Genomic DNA, 25,865 nt, shown 5'->3' with positions numbered 1-25,865 from the left:
TTTCCAGGAACTGATTAATGTCTCATTGGAGGTGAAATCAGTAATGCTGTCCCTTAGAAGGCAATTTCATATGCTCTATGTAACTGAGTGTTTGTCCCTGTCTTTCGCATTTGAGAATGTGAAATGTGGATGCCAATGTTTCAGAAGTTATAGTTCTGATTGAATTATGTTTTGTACAAGTTTAACTTTTTTTTCAGTTAAAACAAATGGGGATTCATGGAGGTTGTTAATAACAATTGGAATGTCTGCAGTCATTTAAAAATGTTTAATTTTTAAGGTGGAAAACCGAAAATATGGTGGTCAAAACAATATATTCATTCATCCTGCTGAGAAAATACCACAATGGAAAGGTGGCAGAGATCCTGAAAGACCAGTTCACCCTCAGACATCATCTCCAAAACCGAATGACCATCCATCAGCCTTGGAAGATGATTTCAAAGAGAAAGTTGCACAGCTGCTAGCGAAATATTCAAATGGTGTTTGGGCTTCTTCTCTCCCAGAAATGTATGAGGAGGCATACAAAGTGAAATTTCCTGAACATGCCTTGCAAAGTCTCAACTCCCTGACTGACATATGCATTGTAGACTGCACTACTGGCAACCCCCAGAAGGCCGTTCTTCATTATAAAGCAATAAAAACCTCTCAGGACACTCAGAGTGCCTCCCTAACACTTGAAAACAGCAGCAACACTATGGTTGTGAAGAGGACACAACAAGGAAGGATGGGTCACATGGTCTCCAAAAATATACCTGTTCCTCCTCTTGTGATCCCAACAGACTCTTGCTCACCAGTACTGGTAGTTAAATTGAACAACACAAATGAAGTTCTTATTAGGCAAGTTTTACATCAATCAAGTGTATTTATTAATTTACTTGCTATTCCTTCAGAGCCAGTTTTACCCCTGTTGCATGAATGCCATAATTTGCTCCATTCTTTGCAGAATAATAGGAAGTTCAGGCAAAACTGCAAGTGTTACCTAAGAGTAAAATTATTGGCTGTGAATTTAGGCAAGTTTTCAAATATTCATGTATAAAATTGCTTTTATATATTTGGGATGTCTGAGCTCTCTATGACCGCTCAATTTTTTTTATAGTATTTGTTAAGCACTTACTATGTGCCAGGCACTGTTCTGAGTGCTGGGGTATACACAGGGTAATCAGGGCAGACTCAGTTTCTGTCCCACATAGAGCTCACAATCCTAATCCCCATTTTACAGATGAGGTAACTGAGGCACATGGAAGTGAAATGACGTGCCCAAAGTCACACAGCAGGTAACTGGCAGAGTCAGGGCTGGAACCCAAGTCATCTGACTCCCAGGCCTGTGCCCTTCTTAATGCCTCACTCCCAGAAATGAAAATAGCTAGTTATGATTCTTTCATATAGGCACATGCTCTAATCAACGTCCTGCTACAATGGTTAAAATCGTTAACATGCTTAGATAAAGGCCTAGGCTAAAACCATCCTCACATCTGTATGGTCATCATTGATGAGGCAGTGCCAGATTGATTGCTGTAGGAGCATATGGATGGGGTCCACTGGGAGGCAGGGAGAAGTGCACTTTGAGGTTAGAGCAGCTCTTAAAGGTTTTTCTTGGACCCCTTTCTTCATTAAGGTGTCCATTTCTTTTCTTGGCTCTGTGCTGGCAGGCCTTGGTGCCCTAAAAACCATGGAGTTCCTCTCTTCTTCCTCCCGAGTCTTGCCACAAAGACTCATCTCTCCCCTGGTCCCCAGATCAATCAATGGTATTTACTGAGTGCTTACTATGTGCAGAGCACTGTACTAAACCCAGATCCCAGTGGAAAAAAGCTTTGTATGCATCTTAGCAGGGACCATCCTTTTCCTCCCTTCTTCCCAGCTAGCCTAGTGGGTGTATCAAGGTGAGGTGCGTTTTGGGTTCTGGAATGTCACTGTGGCATATGAGCAGACCTGCCAGGCCAGTCTCTAACGGCCACCTTACACCAATTAGAAGCTCAAACCTGCTGCCTTCTGCTGCTAATGCCCGAGCAGTTGGAGAAACAGCCCAACGGGAGGATAAATCCCCTCTCCTCTTAAGTGCTCTTCTCTTTAACATGCTAGCAGCTCTGCTCTCATGGTTCACATCAATCTTGTGCTGCTTCATTGTCACCCCCCGCAACTCCCTCTTCTCTCCTTCCCTGTTTTAAAACAATGTTCACTTCATAAAACTGTTGGCTACAGAAAACCTGTGATGAATTGAGTCTCTTCTGTACTGGTTCTATTGCCAAAGGGGTGAAGCCAGATCTGGAGAGGTGTGGATGGGAGAATTAATGCATTGTCTTTTTTTCTTTTGTCACCCCCTTCAGACTAGCTCACTTTTATTAATCTCCCTCTAATTCAGGTATATAGGCAAAAACTATTCAGCCTCTCAAGAGCTAATGGAAAATGAAATGCAGGAATTCTATGGTAAAAATAAAATAAAGTCAATGCCACATCTCCAAAATGGACAGCTGGTTGCCGTAAATACCAAACATGATAAATATTTACGTGCCCAGATAACTTCAATCCACAATTTCAGAGTAAAGGCAAGTATCATGTTTTCATTCTTTTATAGCACTTGCAATGTAATGTTGCTCCAGATATGCTATCTCAACTGTGAATTTTGTTTAGTACTGAATGTCATTTCTATATGCAGTAATCTCTCTCTCTCTCCTTCTCTCTCCTCCCCCCATCTGGGGATGTAGTAGAAGCAAAAGTATTTATTGAGTGCACCCTTGATGCAGTGCATGGTAATAGACTCTTGGGAAGTACAGCTTAGAGGAGTGGTATATGCTTCCTACTCACAAGGAGTTTACACTCTACTATGAGAGAGAAATGGAAAAATATTTCCAGAAGTAGTCAAATTAATTAAATGTACAATTGAATAGACATACCAGAGTGCCAAGGATGGGTATAAATTAATTTATAAGGGCTGATTGGCCGATGGGTTTTTACACCATGGGGTGCTGGGAAATCAATTGAGGAATAATTGATCAATATGAGTATCAGCCACCTTACTTACAAACTGAGGCTTGGAGAAATGACAAGTGTTGGTCAGCCAAACAGTAGTGCTTAAACTGGATTTTTTTCTTCCATATTTATCTTTGCTCTTATCTTTTAATACCTATGCTATTGAGGCTGATGTATTTTCAGCATTTTTCCAAATGTGCTTATGTGCTTACCTTTTTGCGTGGCTTTATTAATGTTCTATTTATGATTCCTATGACTCCTAAGATCCATTTCTATTAATATTTAGGCTCAGTATATTTTCCTTTTTATTTCATCATCTACTTTTCTCTGACGAATTTCCATCTGTTTTTGACCACTTTGCTAACAGATCAAGATTATGTACAATTTGAATTTTATTCTGCATAATGTTTATAACTTCATTCCTCCCTCCACCAGGCCCCAAAGAGGCTAGAGACAGAGATAGAAGAGTGATTTAGGCCTAGAGAGACCTCTTTATTTTTATGTTGTTTTTGACTGTTTCACCCCTTTAACTCACTGCACTCTGTACTACTTTCTGCAAACACAATTTTGGAAACTAAATCAAAATTCCTCTTGTGTTCAGAAATTATTGAAAATGGAGATGATAGCTTCCCTATTTTCTGGAATTGAGTCTTTCTGTGGGTCATCATTTCTTATGTCATACCAGATTGACACTGAACTGTACATATTTAAATTTATAGTTCTCTTGACCCATTGAACAGCCACATCATGATTGACTGAACTAGGCTAGATTCTCCCAGATTATTGCAGAGAATGGGACAATATCAGAAATCTTGTTAAAATCAAGGTAGGTTGCAAGACATATTGCTACATACTATAACCAAGGAATATGTGTTTGTAATGGGTGGTAACTTAAATTGTATTTGCCAGTTGGTTGTGGATGACAAACACAATCATTGAATACAGTACAAAGTATAAAATATGGCTGAAAAACTTTTTAAAAAGAGGATTGGGGGGCAGTATTAGAATCTCAGTCTTCTATTTTCTTCTCATCATTAGATATACTATGTTGACTTTGGTTTCGCTGACACTATAGATAAGTGCCAAATATACATATTGCACCCAAAGTTCTACTCACTTGCATTCCAAGCTGCAAGATGTAAACTAGCAGGTAAGAGAAATCTTCCAAGGCTATATTTGAAAAATTTTCAAAATAAAGTCAGTTCTGTTGCTCAGGGATTGTGTTCCTGAAGGGGAGATTGCCTTGTAGTACCCATATGCCATGTCTGAAGCTACAAACATGCCCCACTTAATTCTGAGAGCACATGGCCTTGTACCCAAGGCTGATGTGTGTTGCCAAAAGAACGTTCTATAATCCCAAGTAGCATCCTATCCAAAACACATACAGGCTTGCTCCAGAATGTGTCCAGAATCTGGTATCTTTGTATATTAGCTACCTCTTTAGGCAACATGATGCATTAAAGTCTCCGTCTTTCTCAAATTAGATGGCTGCATACCTGACTCACAACTAATTCTCTTCCCCCCTTCAAAGCCCTACTTAGAGCTCACCTCCTCCAAGAGGCCTTTTCAGACTGAGCCTCCCCTTTTCCCTCTGCTCCCTCTGCTGCCCCTCTACCCCCCTCTTCACCTCCCCTCAGCTAAGCCCCCTTTTCCCCCCTTTCCCTCTGCTCCTCCCCCTCTCCCCCTCCCCTCAGCATTGTTCTTGTCCGCTCAATTGTATATATTTTTTATTACCCTATTTATTTTGTTAATGAGATGTACATCCCCTTGATTCTATTTATTGCTATTGTTTTTGTCTGTCTGTCTCCCCAAATTAGACTGTAAGCCCGTCAATGGGCAGGGACTGTATCTGTTGCCGATCTATACATTCCAAGCGCTTAGTACAGTGCTCTGCACATAGTAAGCGCTCAATAAATACTCAATAAATGAATGAATCAATGAACAGAATCTGTTCCTTGAAAATGCAGGGGCATTTGGGGTGTGTTCTCCCATCCATTTGCATGTAATTAGGTCCCTTTCTGGAACCAGCCACTGAGCCCTAAAGGGAATAGAAGTTATACTGTAAATGAATCCCAGCTAACCCCTCTCCCTCCACTCCTCCAATGCCATTGTTTTTAGGAACTACCCCTGCTCCCTAGCCACCCTGTTATTCAATGTGGGTATGAGTGTGGGTGTTTATGTGGGTGTATAGACCAGGGACTCAAGTTCTGTTTTCAGCAGGAGAGGGCCAGGAAAACGACATCTTGATAGAGAGATGCCTGAGCCCTGATTCCACCTCCTTGTCCCAGGCAGAGGGCAGTCAACCTGGTTTGACCTAATTACCTCCTCTCTTGCTGTTCTCTGTCAACTCCAGTCTTTTATTTCTTGGTGTACCCATCCAGGCTCCAGCTTCTCAAAAGCTGCTCCGTGGGGTCCATTTGAGCTGCTGTGACTTTTTTCTGCCTATTCTGCTGGGATTTGAGCAGGGTCAGGGGCTTCGTGACTTGAACAAAAGCTGGGGTTAGCCGGGGGAGGAGTGGGGAGAGCTGAACCAGAAAATATTTATGTATGCATAGCATTTTACGAATTAAAACTTTTGAAAATTACACTGAATTTGTAGTAGCAGTAGTTGGTGTAATTGCAAAAACCTGGCCAGAATATATCTTTATTTGATTAGCAGCATCTTTGCAAAATAAATTTATTCTCAAAATTGCAATTTCTTTCAGGGTTGGAACATTTTAGTAATCATCCTGCCTTATTGAAGATGTTTGAGTCTCAAATCTGTGGAAAGATAGTAGTAGCAGAAATATTGGAAAATGTTGATATTCCTCCTGTTGTCCTTTATGATACTTCAGGAGAGGAGGACGTCAATATCAATGCTTTGTGTTTGAAGGAACTGTATGACAAAACATTGAAATATCCCCTTAAGGTACAAGGGCTCATTTACTGTTATTGTTACCCACTGTATTGACTATAGGAGAAAAGAGTATTACCAGATGAAGAAACTTAGCACATTATTTAACAGTTTGACAATATAATCTGTAATTCTTAAAGTGTTTTTTTCAGTTACCATTCATGTGTGTAAATGGTAACTTAAAAAAAAAAAAACTTGGAAAGAGCACAGGACCGAGCGTCAGGAGACCTGGCCTCTAATCCTGGTTCCAGCACTTGCTTGCTGTGTGTGATCTTGGGTAAATGACTTAACTTCTCGGTGCTTCAGTTTTCTCATCTGTAAAACAGGGATGAAATAGCTGTTCTCCTTCCCCTTTAGACTGTGAGCTCTATGTGGGACAGGGGCTGTGTCTTATCTGATTGGATTGATTCTATCCAAGTGCTTAGCACAGCACATAGAAAGTGCTAGCAAATACCACAATTAGTATTATAATTACTATTATTGTTGAATGTTTGCAGTGAGAAAAATCGAATTTAAAAATAATTCTAATCTTTCATTTATTTATATTAATTCCTCATTTGTATGAGGAGGAAAGTGCTTGGTGATTTCATTATACAAATATAAATTATGCATTCATGAATTTGACATTTCCTTAAATCCAGCTCACCTCCTAGAATGCTTCAACACTTGTAGAAATGAAGTGGTTGGCGGGAAGGACTGGAGACAGACACATTGGGGAGGCACACTGAAACACTAAATCATTAACAGCTAAGAGACGAGGACAAACATGCAACACATAAAATAAAAGCAAAAATCAGTAGAAAGCTGTGATTAGAGGAGTAGAATTTCTCCTTATGATTCAGGGGAAAGAGTATTCCTGGCCAGAGGAAGGTCATGGGCAAGGGGTTAGTGACAAGATAGGTGAGATATGTGAAGCTAAGACCATAAGTAGGGGTGAATAAAGAGGAAAGAGGAGTCAGAAAAAAATTCTGGAGACTGGCATATCATGAAATAATGGCTTTTTAAAGAGAGCTAAGTGGTGGCACTAACTAAATTAAACTTACTAATAGGAATTTAACTTTGTATTTCCATATTTGTTTTATTTTCATTGCAGGAAAATCTTACATATGAAAATGTAAGAGTGACCAACATTAATGCTGATGGAATACTATTCCTCCAGGTGCCATGTCAGGGCCTGTCAAAGCTTAATACAATTATGAATAAATTGGAAATTCATCTCAAGGATGAGGTGGGTTTCCAGTTCACACATGTAATTTGTCAAATGAGTGCTAGTGAGAAGCTGATTAAACCAGTGAAGGTCAAATATTCTGTATGTGTGTATTTAGCTTTCAGGTTGAACAGTGCTGATTATAATTAAGGGGCAAGCTGTTTATGGGGCATAGATTAAAGGATGGTGGAAGAAGTAGTTTTTGATTAGAAAGTGCTGTCATTCATTGTGTACAGCTGTCTTGCAGTAGGCCTGACTTTTGTTACAGGGGTGGGGATAGTTATGATATTCTGCATTTTTGTTTTCCAGAGGATGTCAGCAAAGTACTTCATTTCCCTCCCATTTTGTGGAAAAATCTGCTTGCTTGTTAACAAAAGGAAGATGTACCGGGTGGAGGTAAAAATGGAATGCACTGTAAACTTAGTTTTGTCAGAACATGTATTTTCACTTACACACTTTGGCTAAAATGCTGTTAGGGAATTAAGGAGCCTTCATCCAACACATGAGCCTATTTGGATTTATGACTTAATGGTGTTAGAAGAAATGGCTGGTACTTAGGGGTATGGAGTCGGACCCCAGTGCCACACCTCGTCCCCTCCCCCCCCTTCAACCATTCTAGTAGCTGTCATCTACCACCCCCAAGTCTCACCTCCAACTTCTTCAACTATTTTGATCCCTTTTTCACATTCCTTCTCTTTTTCTCTATGCCTTCATTGATCCTTGGGGACTTCAATATACACATAGATGTTCCTGGTGACCCTTCTGCTTCCCGCCTTCTATCACTCAACTCCTCTGATCTCCTGGTCCAACCCACCTCTACCACTCAACAACTTGGACGCACACTCAATCTCATCGTCTCTAGCCATTGCTCAGTCTCTACCCTTGCTAACTCAAATCTCTGTATCTGACCACAACCTCATCACTTGCTTTCTCTCCCACACACTTCCTCCCCATAAATCTATACTATTCCCCCAAAGAGAACGCCAATGATTTGACCCCATCCAGTTTTCTCAGCTCATCATTCCCCACTTAGCCTCCATTCCCAACCTACCTTCTCTTGATGACCAGATCGACACCTCTCAACACCACCTTCTCTATTGAACTTAACTTATTCACTCCCCATCCCTTCGTCGATCTCGTACCACTAACCCACAGCCCTGGATTGCATGCACAATCTGTTTCCTTCACTCTCATTCACAAGCCACAGAGCGCTGCTGGAGGAAATCTAAATATCAGGCCAACTTTGTCCACTTCAAGTGTATCCTTGGGTGCTTTTACTCTGCCCTCTCCTCTGCCAGGCAAAATTATTTCTCCACCCTTATTGACCCCCATGCCCATTGCCCTCACCAGTTGTTCCAGACATTTAACTCCCTCCTCAGACCTGCCCCCCCCCACTTCCCCTATCCCTTGCCCCCAGTGACCTGGGCACCAACTTCATCAAGAAAATTGGCACTATAAGGCTTAATTTCTCTAAAATCACTCCGGCCCCTGCTCCCTCCCTCCCTCCTCCTGCCCCCTCTTTAACTCTCCCATTTTTCCCAGCAGGATTTCTAGAAGAGATCTCCTGCATCCTCTCAAAATCCACCCCCTCCACCGGCGCATCCAACCCCATTCCTTTGCACCTTATCAAAACATTTGCCCCCTCCTTCTTCCCTCCTTAACAGCCACCTTCAATTGTTCACTCTCCACTGGCTTCTTCACCCCTGCTTTCAAACAGTCTCATGTCTCTTCTATCCTAAAAAAGCCCCTCCCTTGACCCCACCACTCCCTTCAGTTATTGCCCCATTTCCTTCCTACCATTCCTCTCCAAACTCGAGTGAGTTGTCTACACCCATTCTCTCATTTCCTCTCCTCCAATTCTCTCCTTGATTCCTGCCAATTTGGCTTCTATCCCCTTCACTCCACAGAAATGGCCCCTTCAGAGGTCACCAATGATCTCTTTGCCAAATCCAACAACCTTTACTCCTTCCTCATCCTTCTCGACCTCTCAGCTGCCTTCAACACGGTTGACCACCCCCTTCTCCTGGAAACATTATCCAACATTGGCTTCACTGGCACTCCTTTCCTGATTCTCCTCTTATCTCTGTGGTCACTCATTCTAAGTCTCTTTTGCTGGCTCCTCTGCCTCCCACCCCCTGAGTGTGAGGGTCCCTCAAGAGTCAGTTCTGGGTCCTCTTCTATTCTCCACCTACACACAGTCTCTGGGAGAACTCATTCTCTCCCATGGCTTCAACTACCATCTTTATGCAGGTGGTACCCAAATCTACATCTCTAGCCCTGATCTCTCTCCCTATCTGCGGTCTCACATTTCCTCCTGCCTTCAAGGCCTCTCTATTTAGATGTACTCCAGTCACCTCAAACTCAACATGTGCAAAACAAAATTCCTTAGCTTCCCACCCAAACTCTCTCCTCCCTCTGACTTGGCCATCACTGTAATCAGCATCACCATCCTTCCTGTCTCACGAGCCCATAACTTTGGTGTTATACTTGACTCGTCTCACAAGTCAAGTATAACCCACAAATTTAGTCCCTCACTAAATCCTGTCGTCCCCACCTTTACAATATCACTAAAAGCTGCCATTTCCTCTCCATCCAAACTGGCACAACGTTAATACAATCACTCATCTTATCCCACCTTGATTACTGCATCAGCCTCCTTTTTCACCTCTCAGCCCCCTGTCTCTTCCCACTCAAGTCCATACGCCACTCATTTTTCTACAGAAAAGCTCAGGACATGTCCCCACTCCTCTGAAATTCCAGTGGTTGCCCATCCACCTCCCCATCTAGCAAAACCTCCTCACCATTGGTTTTAAAGCATTCAATCACCTTGCCCCCTCCTACCTTGCCTACTACAGCCCAGCCCACAAACTTCACTCCTCTAATGCTAACCTTTTCACTCTGCCTCAATATTATCTATCTTGCTGCCGACCGCTCACTGATGTCCTGCTCCTGGCCTGGAATGCCCTTCTTCTTCAATTCCGACAATTACTTTCCCCATCTTCAAAGCTTTATTGAGGGAATATATCCTCCAAGAGACCTTCTCTGACTAAGCCCCCCTTTCCTCTTCTCCCACTTCCTCTGCATCACCATAGCTTGCTGCCTTTGTTCATTCCCTCCTCCCAGTCCCACAGGACCTATGTACATATCTGTAATTTATTTATTTATATTAATATCTTTCTCCCCCCGGCTCCCCCAGACTATAAGCTTGCTGATGGCAGGAAAGTTGCTGTTGTATTTGCAGTTCCCAAAACTGATGATGGGCCATTTCTAGAGCTGGGAAGCCAAAGGAGGGGATCAGGTCTACCAACTCAATTGTATTGTACTTTTTCAAGTGCTTAGAACACAGTAAACTCTCAGTAAATACAATTGAATGAATGAATGAATGAATGAATGAATTTTTCCAGAATGCAACTTCAGAATTCCTGGAGAACTGTCTGTATGCTCTTTTATTCAATCAATCAGTCATTGGTATGTCCTGAGCACTTACTGTATGCAGAGCACTGTACTAAGTGCTTGGAAAAATGTAGTACAATTGAGTTGGTAGACCCGATCCCTGCTCTTGACTTCCAACTCTAGAAATGAGCCAGGAATAATCTTGGATTCCAGAAATAATGGCTACCAAAAACTGGTTGCCTCTTTGTTGTGTGGCTCAGTGGAAAGAGCCCGGGCTTGGGAGTCAGAGGTCATGGGTTCGAATCCCGGATCTGCCACTTGTCAGCTCTGTAACTGTGGGCAAGTCACTTAACTTCTCTGTGCCTCAGTTACCTCATCTGTAAAATGGGGATTAACTGTGAGCCTCATGTGGGACAACCTGATTACCCTCTATCTACCCCAGCGCTTAGAACAGTGCTCTTTACATAGTAAGTGCTTAACAAATACCAACATTATTATTATTTTTTGGGGGGGTGGGGGAGTTAAAGTAGAGATCACTTCTAATTATATGGGATTCTTTTATCATGGTGCATTACTTGATCATTGTCATAGATCTTTGTGATGTGTAGGACTCTACTAAGAAATTGAATTCCAGTGAGTTAATATTTGTCAAGTACATTTAAAAGAAACTTGACTGGATGAAGAACACAAGAGCTACTCCAATTGGGGGCTGCGAAATTGTAAAAAGTTGACTGCAATTATATTTCCTCCTTTCTCCAGGACACCTCTACTTGGTACCTCAAACTCAACATGTTTAAAAGCAAACTGTTGACATCTTCCTTGCAATCTGGCTTCTAATTCCCACCTGTGTGCTCTTTTTCAGCACTTGGAGTGGTGCTCTGCACACATTAAACACTTAATAAAAGCTACTACTACTAATGGTATTTATTGAGGGCTTGCTGTGTGCAGAGCACTGTGCCTTCCTAAAATCACATCTCCTCCAAGAGGCCTTCCCACACTAAACCTTTTTTTGCCCCATCCACTTTCCCCTCTGCTGACTCTGAGCTTGGCTGTATACCCCTTAAGTTACTTAGAGACTCACCCTAGCCCCACAAAACTTACATAAATATTCTTGCACTCTGCCATTTCCTCTATCCCTAATCTATTTTACTGTCTGTCTCCCCCTGTAGATTGATTATAAGCCCCTTGTGGACAGAGATTGTGTCTACCAACTTTGTTGTAGTGTACTTTCCCAAGTACTTAGTACAGAACTCGGCACACAGTAAGCACTCAGTTGTCGTCATTATCATCATCGTTGTTATTATCATCAGTGGTATTTATTGAGTGCTTATTATGTGCAGGGCACTGTACTAAGTGCTTGGGAGAGTGTAATGAATACCATTGATTGATTAATTGTACTAGTGCTCCTGGTCTAGCCCAGGAAGTTCTTAACTTCTTGAACATTGAGCAGGTCATCATCACGACTGCAGCCGCGACTTCTGTAACTGGTCTGAGCTGCGAGGAACCTGAATTCCTGCTGCTTTTTTTGTGTTTACGCTCATCCTAGTCTTCTGTATTTTTGTTGATCTTTCCTTTAGTGTCTGTCATCGATCCCTTTCCCTTTCCTTCTCTCAATGTTCTTAGATTGTGAGTCCCCTTAGGGAGGCCAAGGACTATGTCTGCATCTCATCTGTGCATTTCTTTCCCAGTACTTAATGCAGTGCTCCTCACTGTCCCACTCAAACCTTCTCCTCCCCTTGGCTGTCCCATCACTACAGACAACACTACTACCCTCCTTGTTCCACAAATCCATAATTTTGGACTAATTTATCTCTTTCAACCCACTTAATCATTTGGTCCCCCATTCTTGTTGGTTCTACCTTCACAACATCCTAGAATTCATCTCTTCTTTTCTATACAAATTGCTACCCTCCTGGTCCAAGCTCTTGTCCTATATGACCTCAACTACATCCTTTATCAGCCTCCTTGCTGACCTCCCTGCCTCCAACCTCTCCTCCCTCTGGGCCATATTTCACTCTTCTGCCCAGATCATTTTTTTTTTTAAATCATTTTGCACTCACCACCCAACTCCTCAGAAGCCTCCAATGGTTACACATCTGACTCCGCATCAAACACAAACCCCTACCATTGGCTTCAAGGCTCTAAATCACCTCACCCCTTCCTACCTCACTTCGCTGATCTCCTACTACAACCCAGCCTGCACACTTTACTCCCCCAACTCCAGCCTACTCACTGTACCTCGATTTCATTTCTCTTGCCATCCCCCGTTCACTTCCTCCATCTCTGATTGGAACTCTCTTACCCTTCATATCTAAAAGACCACCACTATCCCCATCTTCAAAACCCCGCAAAAATGATACCTTGTTCAAGAGGCCTTCCCTGACTGTGTTGCCTATACATTTGGTTCTGTACCCACTAAAACCCCGTCAGTACTCACCCCAGTCCCAGTCCCACAGTACTTATATTCACATCTTTATACTCTCCCATTTCTCTGATCCATAATTTATTTTAATGTCTGTCTCGTCTCTCTGCCTAAGACTGTAAGCCCCTTGTGGGCAGAGATCATGTCTACCAGCTCTGTTGTTTTGTACTCTAAGTGTACAAGATGTGCACACAGTAGGCATTCGATAAATATCATTGATTGATAGATCCCCAGAAAGCACCTGTTCACAATGCCTTAAGTAATTGATGGAGAATCTAAATGTTAACTGAACTAATTTCTGGTGCTTTGTAGGTATGTATTTCACTGTAAAATATTCCGAGGGCTTTGGGAATTGTATTTCTTAATGTGTGGAATATTCCCTCTCCTTTCAGATAACAAATACTCACAAGACACAAGCTGTTGATGTTCACTTTCTGGATACTGGCAAAGTTGCATCTGTACTGGTGACAGATCTCAGAGACATTCCAGAATTATTTGTGCGAGAACTGATTCAAATACCACCCCAGGTACCATATACCATTATATGCTTACTGCCTGACCTTAGACAATGTTACTTGACCTCTTTGGGCCTCAGTTTCCTCATCTGAAAAATGGGGATGAAGTACCTGCTCTCCCTACCTCTTAGATTGTGAGCGCCATGAGGAAAAGGGATGGTATGGTTATCATGTCTCTACCCCAGCACATTAGCACAGTGCTTGGCATTTAGCGAGCCCTTAATATATACCAGGCTGAGAGAAATTTGGATGCATTCTCAGTAACTGAAAGCATTATGAGATTATGAGTAGAAGTGTTTTTAAACCAGCATAATTTTTTCCCCTGCTAATTATGAAGTGAGTAGACTGTAAGTTTGTTGTGGGTGGGGAACATGTCTGCCAACTCGGTTATATTGTACTCTCTCAAGTGCTCAGTACAGTGCTCTAACGCAGTAAGCACTCGATAGATACAATCAATTGTAAGAAACTCTAGCATTAAAGTTGAAATTGTGATTCCTTGAAAGAGTGCTTAAAGACAAAGCAGAATGGCCTAGTGGATGGAACAAGGACCTGGGAGTCAGAAGGACCTGTGTTCTAATCCCGGCTCCACCACCTGTCTGCTCTGTGACCTTGGGCAAGTCACTTCACATCACTGTACCCCAGTTACCTCTTCTGTAAAATGGGGATTGAGACTATGAGCCCCATGTGGGATAAGGGCTGTGTCCAATCTGATTAATCTGTATCTACCCCAGTGCTTAGCATATAGTAAACACTTAACAAATACCATATTTTTAAAAGCCAGCGAGAGCTCAGAGATAATCTATCCAGTTTTGAGCCATTATACTCAAATATATAATTGGTCAAATTCCTACTTAGAAATGTTTTCCTCTTAACATTCTGAGTTTGTTTCTGTTGATCACCATTATTCAAAGCTCAGGAGACGTTGACTGTAAAAAATCTTGAGGATACCCCTTTTTGCACCCAAAACAATTCAATGCTTCTTACAATTTTTGAATATTTACTCCTTGAAATATCATAAGGTATTGTCGTAGAGTATATTGACATTAGTAAATAACTCAACATAACAAGGTTATGTCATATGTACTAAAGGTTTCATCACTAACTACTTAGACAATAAATGTTAGAGATTTTTGAAGAAATACTGTGTATAAATTGATTTGTTTACCTCTGGATTCCCCCTTGATGATTTCCTATCTGGAGAACATCTGATATGTGAGAAATTGCATTGTGACCTCTAGACAATGCTTTTAATTTGCAATCTTAATTGTATGTTCAGGCCCTGAAGTGCTGTTTATCAGATATTAAACTTACTAATAAAATGTGGACTGAAGAGGCTGTTACTTGGTTAAAAGAGATGGTTTTGGATCGCCCTGATATTAGAATTAAGGTTGGTGGCTTATCTGATTACTTCATCGCATATTTTTTTTAATGTTTGTAGCATCTCTTAAAACTAAGGAAAATTTATATTCTAATTCCATGAGAAATGTTCTCTTAAAGCAACATGGGACAATCATGGGCTTTCAGCCAGCATGTGGCCCCTCCCAGCTGCTTCTGGCAGCCCCTGCAATCTTACTGTTCATTCTTGGATTAATTCAAAAATGGGGCAGATGTAGGCACATGCTCCCAGCAACACATTTCCATTCCTGTGGATGTTTGGGCTAGGGACCAGTCGTCAGAAGCAGAGATCTCCAGGCATGATCCCTTCCACACACTTTCCTGAGAAATAAAGGATGGCAGTCAGAGGTGGCAAGAGTGGCATGAATTTTGTGGCTGGCACACCACTTTTGAATGGGTTTTGAGGCTGGGAATTAGAAATTTGGATTTTTGTGACCATGGAGGCAAAATGCAGGTTTCCCCCCAAGACAACTCAATATGGCCTTGGGGACCTTCTCTCCCTTTCTCCTTTCTTCCCATTGGAGTATTGCACTCTCCCAATTGCTTAGTTCAGTGTTCTGCATCCATTAGGTACTCCATAAATGCTGTCGATTGATTGATTGATTTGGTCTCCAGAGATTAAAAGCAGTGTGGCCTAATGGAAAGAGCATGGGCCTGGGAGTCAGAGGACCTGGATTTCAGTATGGGTTCTGACACTTGTCTGCTGTGTGACCTTGGGCAAGCCATTTAACCTCTCTGTGCCTCAGTTCCTTCATCTGCAGAATGAGGATTCAAGATCTGTTCTCTCTCCTACTTTATAAGCCCCATGTGGGGCCGGGTTGTCTTGTATCTACCCCAAATCTTAGAACAGTGCTTGGCACATAGTAAGTGCTTAACAAATGCCACAATTATTATAATTATTATTATTATTCTAGTAGAAGGAACCTGCCCTTTCTTCTTTCTCAGACATTAAACCTTATTGAATGTGTGATTGTATATAGGCTAGCCTCCTGGATGCAGAAATGGTTAAGTAGATATTAAATCTTCTCAAATGCCTTTCAGTATTTCAGAGCAATCATTTTTCTTAACACGTCTGATGCCTAGTATGTTTTTCTATTAAACATATTGTGGGTCTTCCTTTAAAGTATATGGGCTTTTGGTCTCTTCTCCCCATAGATTCTAGAGTAGTTTCCCAGTGCTTAGAACAGTGCTTGGCACATAGTAAGCGCTTAACAAATACCATTATTATTATCCAGCATGGCATAGTGGATAGAGCACAGACCTGGGAGTCCGAAGGTCATGGGTTCCAATCCTGGCTTTGCCACTTGTCTGCTGTGTGACCTTGGGCAAGTCACTTCACTTCCTCTGTGCCTCAGTTACCTCATCTGTAAAATGGGGATTGAGACTGTAAACCCCACATGGGACAGGGACTGTGTCCAACCTGAGTGGCTTGTATCCACTCCAGCACTTAGTACAGTGCCTGTCACATAGTAATCACTTAACAAATACCATAATTATTATTCTAATGGAATAATTTATCCTCCCTGTTCTAACTTAGTTAAGTGTGTGAAATAGAATTAGGAAACGTTTTTTGTGGTTTAATGCTGCTACTTTATCTCTGGAGAAATTCAGTTACATGATAGCTATCTCTTTAGTTTCTTCTTTAAAATAATTTTCCTGAGGAAGTACTGGATCATTGTATTCAGTAGTGATTCTGTCCCAGGGAGGAACTTACCATTGGAGTGGCCAGGTTGGTTACCTGAGAGGCTCCTAGAAGTTGAGGAAGCCGTCTGACTCTACACAAGAGAAGGTCCATAATCCCTTGAAAGATGTGGCCTCCAAAGTCAAGGAATAGCTGCTCTACCCCAAAGAACTGTTGGCCATATCCCTGGGCAGGCCTACGCTTCCTCAGTAGACACTTGGTAGTTTCTGTTTCCCCTCTCAGGGTCACACCTGAAGAGTTTCCAGTACTCTACCAGTCTTGACTGTGGGAAGGAGAGTCAAGCAGTGGCATACCCATTCCATTCCTAGCTTGGGCAGTGGCGACGAAGTGGAAGGCAATCTGCTACAAGTCAAAACTCACCTGTGCTGGGTAGCAGCAGCATGGGAGAGAGTCGAAGGTGAAGACTCAAATTTACTGCATGGAAGGAAGCAATAGTAAACCACTTCCGTATTTTTTACAAAGAAAACTCTATGAATACACTACCAGAATGATTGCAAATGGAGGTTGGGCATTCTGGGATAGATGTGCCCATGGCGTCACTATAGGTCGGCGATGACTCGACAGCATAAGACAAGTATCTGATTGGCATCCACTCTCTCCAGAACTGAGTCCCAACAGAGTGGTCTCAACTTTGACCAGTGCAGGGAGGGGAGGAGGAACCTTGTCTGAGGTTTTACCCAAGAACTTGTGCCACACTTGTTAATTCTGTGAATCACACTTTCTTTACCTTGCAAAACTGTGCCATCCCGGTTAATTTCATTTTTTTTCCCTCAAGGTGATGAAACTGGATGAACCCAAAGGAATTATTCACATCTACCTATTTGTGTCTAAACTTTCCGTAAAATTTCAAGGTAGTATTAAATGTCAAGTGATAGCAGAAGACATATGGAAACATCAATGTGATTCATCTTTGGGCGTAACATCAAGTGAAAATATTGCTAAGAATGACCAAAGTGACAATTCCACTAAATCTGGCCTGGCTTCTCGTCCAAATCTACCTGATCCAGTCATAATGCCTGTTTCAAACCCCCAAATGAAATCATCGGCTGTGCATCTGCCACCTTGCATATCTTTGCCAAAGCCTGGTGAATATGTGGATATCTTCATTTCAGTGGCCTGCCATCCTGGCCATTTTGTTATCCAACTTTTGAAAGAGGTACCTAAGCTGAAGGCTTTGATGGAAGAAATGATTCAGTTTTACAGCAAGACAGGAGAAATAAGCATACAATTTGAACAAGGTGCTTTGTATGCTGCCCAAGTGAGAAATAAGTAAGTATTCTCATATAAAAATTTCAAGTCTGTCCTGGAGAGATGCAGCCAGCAGTTCTCAACAGTGGTAGTATAGCAGTCAACATTGTTAAATTTTGAATTCCATGTAAAGAAGCTTCTAAATCTTCAGAGACTGGGTTGGTAAAATGTAGGACTGGGCAATATTGAGAACTTGAGTGGTTACTGTTACTAAACTTAGAAAACATCATGATGTGCAGCTTTCCTGAATAAGTAAAGAAAGACATTTTGGAGGAGCTCTGATTTTAGTAGGGATTTGAAGATGGGGAGAGTGGTGGTCTGCTGGATATGAAGGGGGAGGGAGTTCCCTAATTAGGAAGGAAGTTTCCTAATTCTGCCATCATGTTCCATCCAAAACACATAGTGAAAACACATGCTCTGTCAGAACTGAGTGCTATATTTATCCTACTAGAAGGAGTGGATAATTTGTCACAAAAATGTGCTAAATCAACTTGATAATTGTTGTAGAATGAGAATTGATTTGTAAATCTTAAACTTTTCTCAACATTTTCATTGCCAAAGTTCACTTCTTAAAAAAACGGTAGGGGGAGGACATGAGCTCAGTGTTGAGAAAGATGATATTAAGGTTCAGTTGCAGAAGTGAAGTGTGTGAATGATATATAAACAAGGATATGTAGGATGGGGAGAGCTGATTAAGTGCCTTGAAGCCAATGGTAAGGAGTTTCTGTATGATGTGAAAATGGATGGACAGCAATTGAAGGTTTTTGAATACTGGGGAGATGTGCACTCAACAGATTTTAGAAAAATGATCCGGGCAGCCGAGTGAAGTATCAACTACAAGAGGGAGAGGCTGGAGGCGTAGAGGTCAGCGAGGAGGCTGATGCAGTAGTCATGGTGGGATTTGACAAACGCTTGAACCAGGAGTCTGTTTCTATTCTAGCACTTAGTATAGTGCGCTTGGCTTACCACAAATAATCAGTATCATTAGTACTATTGTCATTATTATTATCATCACTATTATAGTTTTTCAGCACCAGACAATATGCCTGCAACATTTCTTTTAAAATCGTGCAATATAGTCAACCTATCTGTAGGTTAAAATCTTTGTTTACAGGTAGGATATGGATTTCTGGGTTTGTCCCCATTTCTACCTCCTGACTTTTTCTTTTTAAGAAGTGAACTTTGGCAATGAAAACGTTGAGGAAAGTTTAGGATTTACAAATCAATATTCATTCAACAACAGTTATCTTAAATTGATTTAGCACATTTTTGTGACAAATTGTCTATATCCACTCCTTCTTCTTAGAATAAATGCAGCACTCAGTTCTGCCAGAGTATGTGTTTTCATTATGTGTTTTGGATAGAACATGATTAGGAAACTTTCTTCCAGCAATGCTGTCTGCCTGGTACAACATGATGCAGGGTCAAAAAAAAAACACCATGGTTATGTGCATGCATGCAGAGTTGGACATGGTACTAAGATGAGAGCTTGCCTATACCCAAGGTTCTGCCAGAAAGCAACCCCTGTGTTAGATAAGAAATGGGTGTTTTTCACAATATGATTTTTGAATGATTCGGCATCACATATATTTTTTCCCTGGTGATTTTCCTTCTCCCCACCTTTAAAGACTGTAGTTTTCTTAAGTAACTGGCACCTAAGGAAAGTTTTTGGCTATCTTTTGTGAATACTAATTCTTGCTCCAATTAAAACAAACCCCACCTCATTCAATAACTTATATTTGATAGAGTTTTAAGGGTACTAGAGACCAATACTCCAAATTAAGCAAAGTTGTTTTAGCATTGCAATAAATGGCAACGTAATTGCAATGTCAAGCATTTGTTTAGTCATATATGTCATTTTTTCTCTTGCAGAAACACTTGTCAAATGAATGTTGTACATAAAAATTAACAAGCCTGAAATTTAAGTATTATTTTTACCCACATTTAAAAATTAAAACCTGATCCCCCTACTCCCCCAATTACATTTTTGTAAAATCTCATAAAACCCATGTCTCCTTGAATCTCCAATCCCTGCCTTGACTCAAACAGCAAGGGTTGCTACTACAAGCCTGTGAAGAAATAAGATCAAATTCTGATGTCTGTAACTGCATTTTATAACATGAGTAAAGAAGCGTTCTGTCAATCTGACCCTTTGTTTTTCAATAATTTTATGTTCTTCATAAAATTGTATTTGCTTTAATATTGAAATAGTTATATAAAGCAAATTTTTCTCCCTTTCTCCTTTTCAAACTTTAGGTGGTACAGAGTGATATTAAAGAGATATATGAAAAATGAGCTAATATCTGTATACGAGTTGGACTACGGTAAACATGAACTGGTCAGCATCAGAAAAGTGCAGCCTCTTATAAATAAATTCCGAGAGCTGCCATTTCAAGCTATCACCGCTCAGCTAGCAGGTAGATTGATATATATGTTTGTGTTTGTGTGTATGTGTAATATAATATGTAATTATATATACTATATAATAATTATAGCATTTGTTAAGCACTTACTATGTGCCAAGCACTGTTCTAAGTGCTGGAGCAGATACAAGTTAATCAGGTTGGACATAGATAGTCCCTGTCCCGCATGGGGCTTACACTCTTAATCCATATTTATTACAGATGAGGTAACTGAGGTATAGAGAAGTTATGACTTGCCCAAGGTCACACATGTATATATTGCCGTGCAAAAAGTATATAACATGACTTTTTGCAGGGCTTGAAATAACATTGATATATGATTCACAGCTATCAGTTCAAGCTGTTTTCTTTTACACCATTTGAAAATTTTCCAGCTAATTTGAACATAACATTAGTCGTGGCCACAGTACCAGAAATTCATTCATTCGTTCATTCAGTCGTATTTATTGAGCACTTATTATGTACAGAGCACCGTACTAAGTGCTTGGAATGTACAATTTGGCAACAGATAAAGACAATCCCTGCCCAACAACGGGCTCACAGTCTAAAAGTGGGGGGACAGACAGCAAAACAAAACAAGTAGTCAGTTGTCAATGCCATCAAGATAAATAGAATCATATATATATATATATATATATATATATATATATACAAAATAAATAGAGTAATATATGCAAAAATGCACAAGTGCTGAGGGGAAGGGGAGGAGGAGCAGAGGGAAAGGGGAGGGCTTAGTCTGGGGAGGCCTCCTGGAGGAGGTGAGCTCTCAGTAGGGCTTTGAAGAGGGAAAGAGAGTTAGTTTGGCAGAAGTGAGGAGGGAGGGCATTCCAGGACAGCAGTCAGACGTGTGCCAAGGGTCGACGGCGGGACAGGCGTGAATGGGGGACCATGAGGAGGTGAGCGGCAGAGGAGCGAAGTGCATGGGCTGGCCAGTAGAAAGAGAGAAGGGAGGAGAGGTAGCAGGGGGTGAGGTGATGGAGGTCTTTGAAGCCAAGAGGGAGGAGTTTTTACTTGATGCGAAGGTTGATGGACAACCACTAGAGGCTTTTGAGGAGGGGAGTGACATTCCCAGAGCGTTTCTGTAGAAGGATAACCCGGGCAGCAGAATGAAGAATAGACTGGAGCACGGAGAGACAGGAGGATGGAAGATCAGAAAGGAGGGTGATGCAATAATCCAGTCTGGATATTATGAGAGATTGTACCAACAAGGTAGCAGTTTGGATGGAAAGGAAAGGGCGGATCTTGGCGATTTTGTGAAGGTGAGACTGGCAGGTTTTGGTGACAGATTGGATGTGTGGAATGAATGAGAGAGCAGAGTCAAGGATGACACCAAGGTTGTGGGCTTGTGAGACTGGAAGGATGGTAGTACCGTCCACAGTGACAGGGAAGTCAGGGAGAGGACGGGGTTTGGGTGGGAAGAGAAGGAACTCAGTTTTGGACATGTTGAGTTTTAGGTGGCAGGCAGACATCCAGGGGGAGATGTCCTGAAAGCAGGAGGAGATATGAGCCTGGAGGGAGGGGGAGAGAACGGGGAGGAGACGTAGATTTGGGTGTCATCTGTGGGGATTGTCTGTGCTATTCAACATCTCCTGTCTCTGAGAGGCTTAACTGCACGAACTGTCTCAAGAAGCCTAATGCTGTAATAGCCCATTAGCCTCCTCCCAGTGCTAGGTCTCCCTAGGCTAGTTACCTATTGACCTTAGCAATAGAAGGTGCTTTATTGAGAGCTGGGGTGGGGTGCAGAGGCTCAGGAGATGTGAAGCACATTTTAAAATGTGCTTAAAGTATCCTCTTTACACAGTAAGTGCTCAATAAATACTATTGATTGAAGCCCATCAATTGGGCCCAGGCTCAGCCTGCATTACCACTATTCCAAAGTTAAAAATACCCTAGCTGTTGTGTTTGGCACAACATTTGGCAGATGAACAGGTTACTTCTAGTACTGGGGCTACTCAGGAGCAGTAACAGGGTGGATCAGAAAGGGATGGCACGGACTGGCTAGCTGAGGCTCGTCTTTGACTTCAGCCCATGACAGTGACAACCATGTAGCAGGGAAGCACTTGAGTGGCTGGATAATTTGGAACCTGCACTAGTGCTGAACAATTCCATTTTCCTCTAGATCCATGGGGAAACTGCAAATATATGTAAACTGAGTGACGATCAAAATATGAATCAGCAACCCAAAGGAAGCAGGACCAGAAATTCATTTAGCATATTCATTCATTCATTCATTCAAACATATTTATTGAGCACTTACTGTGTGCAGAGCACTGTACTAAGCACTTGGGAAAGAACAATACAACAATAAATAGTGACATTCCCTGCCCATAACGAGCTCACAATCTAGAGTAGGGGAGAGAGACAGCAATACAAATAAATAAGATACGGATACGTAAATAAGCATTTTGGGGCTGGGAGAGAGGAAGAACAAAGGGAGCAAGTCAGGACAATACAGAAAGGAGTGGGAGATGAGGAAAATTGGGACTTAGCCTGGGAAGCCCTCTTGGAGGCCATGTGCCTTCAATAAGGCGTTGAAGTGGGGGAGAGTGGTTGTAAGATTAGAGAAGGGAGGGCATTTCAGGCCAGAGGCAAGATATGGGTGAGGGGTCGACGGTGAGACAGGCGAGATCGAGGCTCAGTGAGAAGGTTTGCACTAGAGGAGTGAAGTGTGCAGGCTTGGTTGTATAAAGAGAGAAGCAAGGTGAGGTAGGAGGTGGGCAAAGTGATGGAGTTCTTTAAAGCCAATGGAAAGGAGCTTTCTTTGATACGGTCGTGGATAGGCAACCATTGGAGTTTTTTGAGGAGCGGGGTGACATGTCCAGAACGTTTTGTAGAAAACTGATCTGGGCAGCAGAGTGAAGTATGGACTGGAGTGGGGAAAGACAGGACGCTGGGAGGTCAGCAAGGAGGCTGATGCAGTAATCTAGGATGAGTGATTCTATTAACGTGGTAGCAGTGTTGATGGAGAGGAAAGGGTGGATTTTAGGGGTTGAAATCCAAGCTTTTAAGAAGTGTTTGTACTCCCTCAGGTTTACTAGCTGGAGTCTAGCTAGAACTAACCAAAGTAAACCTGGTAGCTTTGTACTCTCAACATCCTTCCTTGGACACTTGCTCCTCTCCCTTCTCTCTGACCTTTCTGGGGCAAGTAGAGAGAGTGAGAGATGGCAGTAGTGGTATTGTTGGAGTCAGAGAAAAGCAGAAAAGGGCTACCCCAGTACACAGTCTGCTCCCAGATTTCAAAGGTGCCCAATGGCCCTGGACACCAGCCCTGAGCTGAGCCTCTAGCCACTATAGATGCTGCCCCTGTTGAGATATAATCCTCGAGGTGTACCTTTGAGGCAGTAGCCAAGGGACGTGCCAGAAACCATGGCTGTACTTGCTGCAGAGATCTCTCTCTTGCTTTGAAAATCCACCCCCTCTCCCCCGGCCCCATCCTTTCACATCTTCTTAAAACACCTGCACCCACTCCTCTTCCAACAACAAAAAATTGATGGGGAATGAGGGGGGAAACCGAAGCCAGTGGGTGGGGATTAGGAGAGATGCTGGGAGCATGAGTAGGAGGTTGGGAGGGAAGTGACTTACCCACAGTGGTGAGATATAATGCTGGACTTGGCACACATAGGCTGAGGTAATTGAATGTTGTTCATATCCCTTGGGTCCAGGTGTTGTGGGGTGGTCGACACCTGGGTTACAGCTGGAATATTATTATTGGAAGATACAACTGATCAGAAGTACAAGCAATCACATTTGTATTGAGTATATTTATTTCCAAGAAGCTGTAGTTTAAAATGGTTGATTTTCTTCAGGGTTGGGGAAAAATGAAAAGATGTAAATTGAAAATTTTTACACAAGATATTGTTTGTCCTGAGTCTGGACTAAGAGCATTGTGGGGCAGGGCTATATTTAATTTGGAATGAGTACACAGATTTGCCTACCTGCTTACCCTAATGGAGTAAGGGAAATTATTTTAGGTACTAAATTGGTTTGCAAGTGCTGATTAATATTCCACATCCATCTGTTTGTTTTTTCCACATGCCCACTGCCCAACTGGGTGGCTAAAGGTAGCGGTGTTGTATAAGAAACCCATAGCCCCATCCAAAAAAAAAAATTCCTATAATTGAGAAGGAAGTGGGAAGTGGGTTTTTTTAAATGTGTATTTGTATTTTGGGATGTTTAGCAAGATGTGCAAATGAAGGTGAAAGATGTGCAGTAAATTCCAAAAAAGAATAAGGTTTCAATATATATTAATATCTTTTAAAATGCTTTCTGTTTTTCCCAGGAGTGAAACATGATAAATGGACTGAAGAGACTTCAGTATTGTTTCGATGTCATGTTGAGAATAAATCTATGTCAGCACTGGTGGAGGTATCAGATGAAAGCAAAACTTCTTTAGAACAAAAATTAGTGGTATTCCTAATAGAGAGATCACAATCAGGTGATGAGATCTGGATTCATGACTTGATGTTAGAAAGTGATAGAGAAACTAAAAAAGCTCGCAAACCATGAAAACTAAGTTCAGCAGCTAAAAGGAGCTGGAAATGTGGTCATACAACAAGGTTCAGGTTTTAGAAAAAAGAAAATGACTGATTTTCTAGTTCGTTTTAGAAAGTTTTACATGACTTCTTTGCTTTGTTAATTATAGCCATTTTAGAATGATACTGTAGAAAAATAAAGGGTTGTTTCTCAAAATTAAAAAAAGACAATTTGCTTTTTTTTCTGAGCTTTATGATCAATAAGTAAATGTCACTACCATCACCATGACCTCTCCACAATTGAGTACTCCTTTTCTGCTTATGTTTAAAATTGGAGCCCTGCCTAAAATGAAAATCTAGGGCCCCACTTATTAATCAATCAAATATATTTATTGAGGGCTTAGCAATGTACTAAGCCCTTGGGAGAGCATAATATAACAGAGTTGGTAGACATATTCTCTGCAAACAACAAGTGTACAACCAGTTGTATTTATTGTGTGGACCACTGTGCTAAACACTTGGGAGAGTTTTTACAGAAACAGAAGAGACACTGAGAAGCAGCATGGTCTAGTGGAAAGAACACAGGCCTGGAAGTCAGAGGACTTGGGGTCTACTCCCATCTTTGCCACTTCTATGTTGTGTGACCTTGGCAAGTCACTTAACTTCTCTGTGCCTCAGTTGCCTCATCTGTAAAAAGAGAATTGACTACCTTTTCTCCCTCCTGCTTAGATTGTGAGCCCCATGTGGGACAGGAACTGTGTCTGACCTGATTATCATGTATCTACTCTAGCGCTTAGTATAGTGCTTGATGTAGTAAGCACTGACCAAATACCATTATTATGATTATGATGTCAATGGCAGGGACTGTCTCTATCCGTTGCCGATTTATACATTCCAAGCGCTTAGTACAGTGCTCTGCACATAGTAAGCACTCAATAAATACTGTTGAATGAATGAATGTCCCAGGCCTGTCATCAAAGAGCTTACAATCTAAGGGGAACAGTTAATACTGCACTGGGATCAAGTTCTACTAACCTATAGGAGAGTGGGAAAATACCTGAGCCAATTTGCATCAAGGTCACAAGTGATCGCCTTTTTGCCAAATCCACTGGCCTCTACTCCATCGTAATCCTCAACCTTTCAGCTGCCTTCGACACTGTCAACCACCCCCTTCTTCTGGAAACATTATCCAACTTCGGCTTTGCTACACTGCCTTCTCCTCGTTGTCCTC

At 41.8% G+C, this 25,865-nt stretch overlaps 1 protein-coding gene across 1 annotated transcript in view; it reads left to right on the top strand.

Moving 5' to 3' along the window:
- TDRD7 (tudor domain containing 7) overlaps positions 1–24,860 on the top strand; it is a 38,522-nt gene extending 13,662 nt beyond the window's left edge. Inside the window, exons 7-17 of the mRNA XM_039910895.1 lie at positions 278–834; positions 2,357–2,540; positions 4,003–4,114; positions 5,670–5,872; positions 6,951–7,085; positions 7,374–7,460; positions 13,272–13,406; positions 14,671–14,781; positions 17,267–17,760; positions 19,996–20,156; positions 24,442–24,860. Coding sequence (XP_039766829.1) covers positions 278–834; positions 2,357–2,540; positions 4,003–4,114; positions 5,670–5,872; positions 6,951–7,085; positions 7,374–7,460; positions 13,272–13,406; positions 14,671–14,781; positions 17,267–17,760; positions 19,996–20,156; positions 24,442–24,668 — 2,406 coding nt within the window. The 3' untranslated portion in view covers positions 24,669–24,860. The remainder of the gene's footprint in view (positions 1–277; positions 835–2,356; positions 2,541–4,002; positions 4,115–5,669; positions 5,873–6,950; positions 7,086–7,373; positions 7,461–13,271; positions 13,407–14,670; positions 14,782–17,266; positions 17,761–19,995; positions 20,157–24,441) is intronic.
- The last annotated feature ends 1,005 nt before the right edge of the window (positions 24,861–25,865 follow it).

This window comes from Ornithorhynchus anatinus, chromosome X5, assembly GCF_004115215.2.
Source record: "Ornithorhynchus anatinus isolate Pmale09 chromosome X5, mOrnAna1.pri.v4, whole genome shotgun sequence".
Taxonomy (NCBI): Eukaryota; Metazoa; Chordata; class Mammalia; order Monotremata; family Ornithorhynchidae; genus Ornithorhynchus; species Ornithorhynchus anatinus.
Note: the sequence above shows the minus strand (reverse complement) of the source record. Positions and strands in the feature narration are given on the sequence as shown.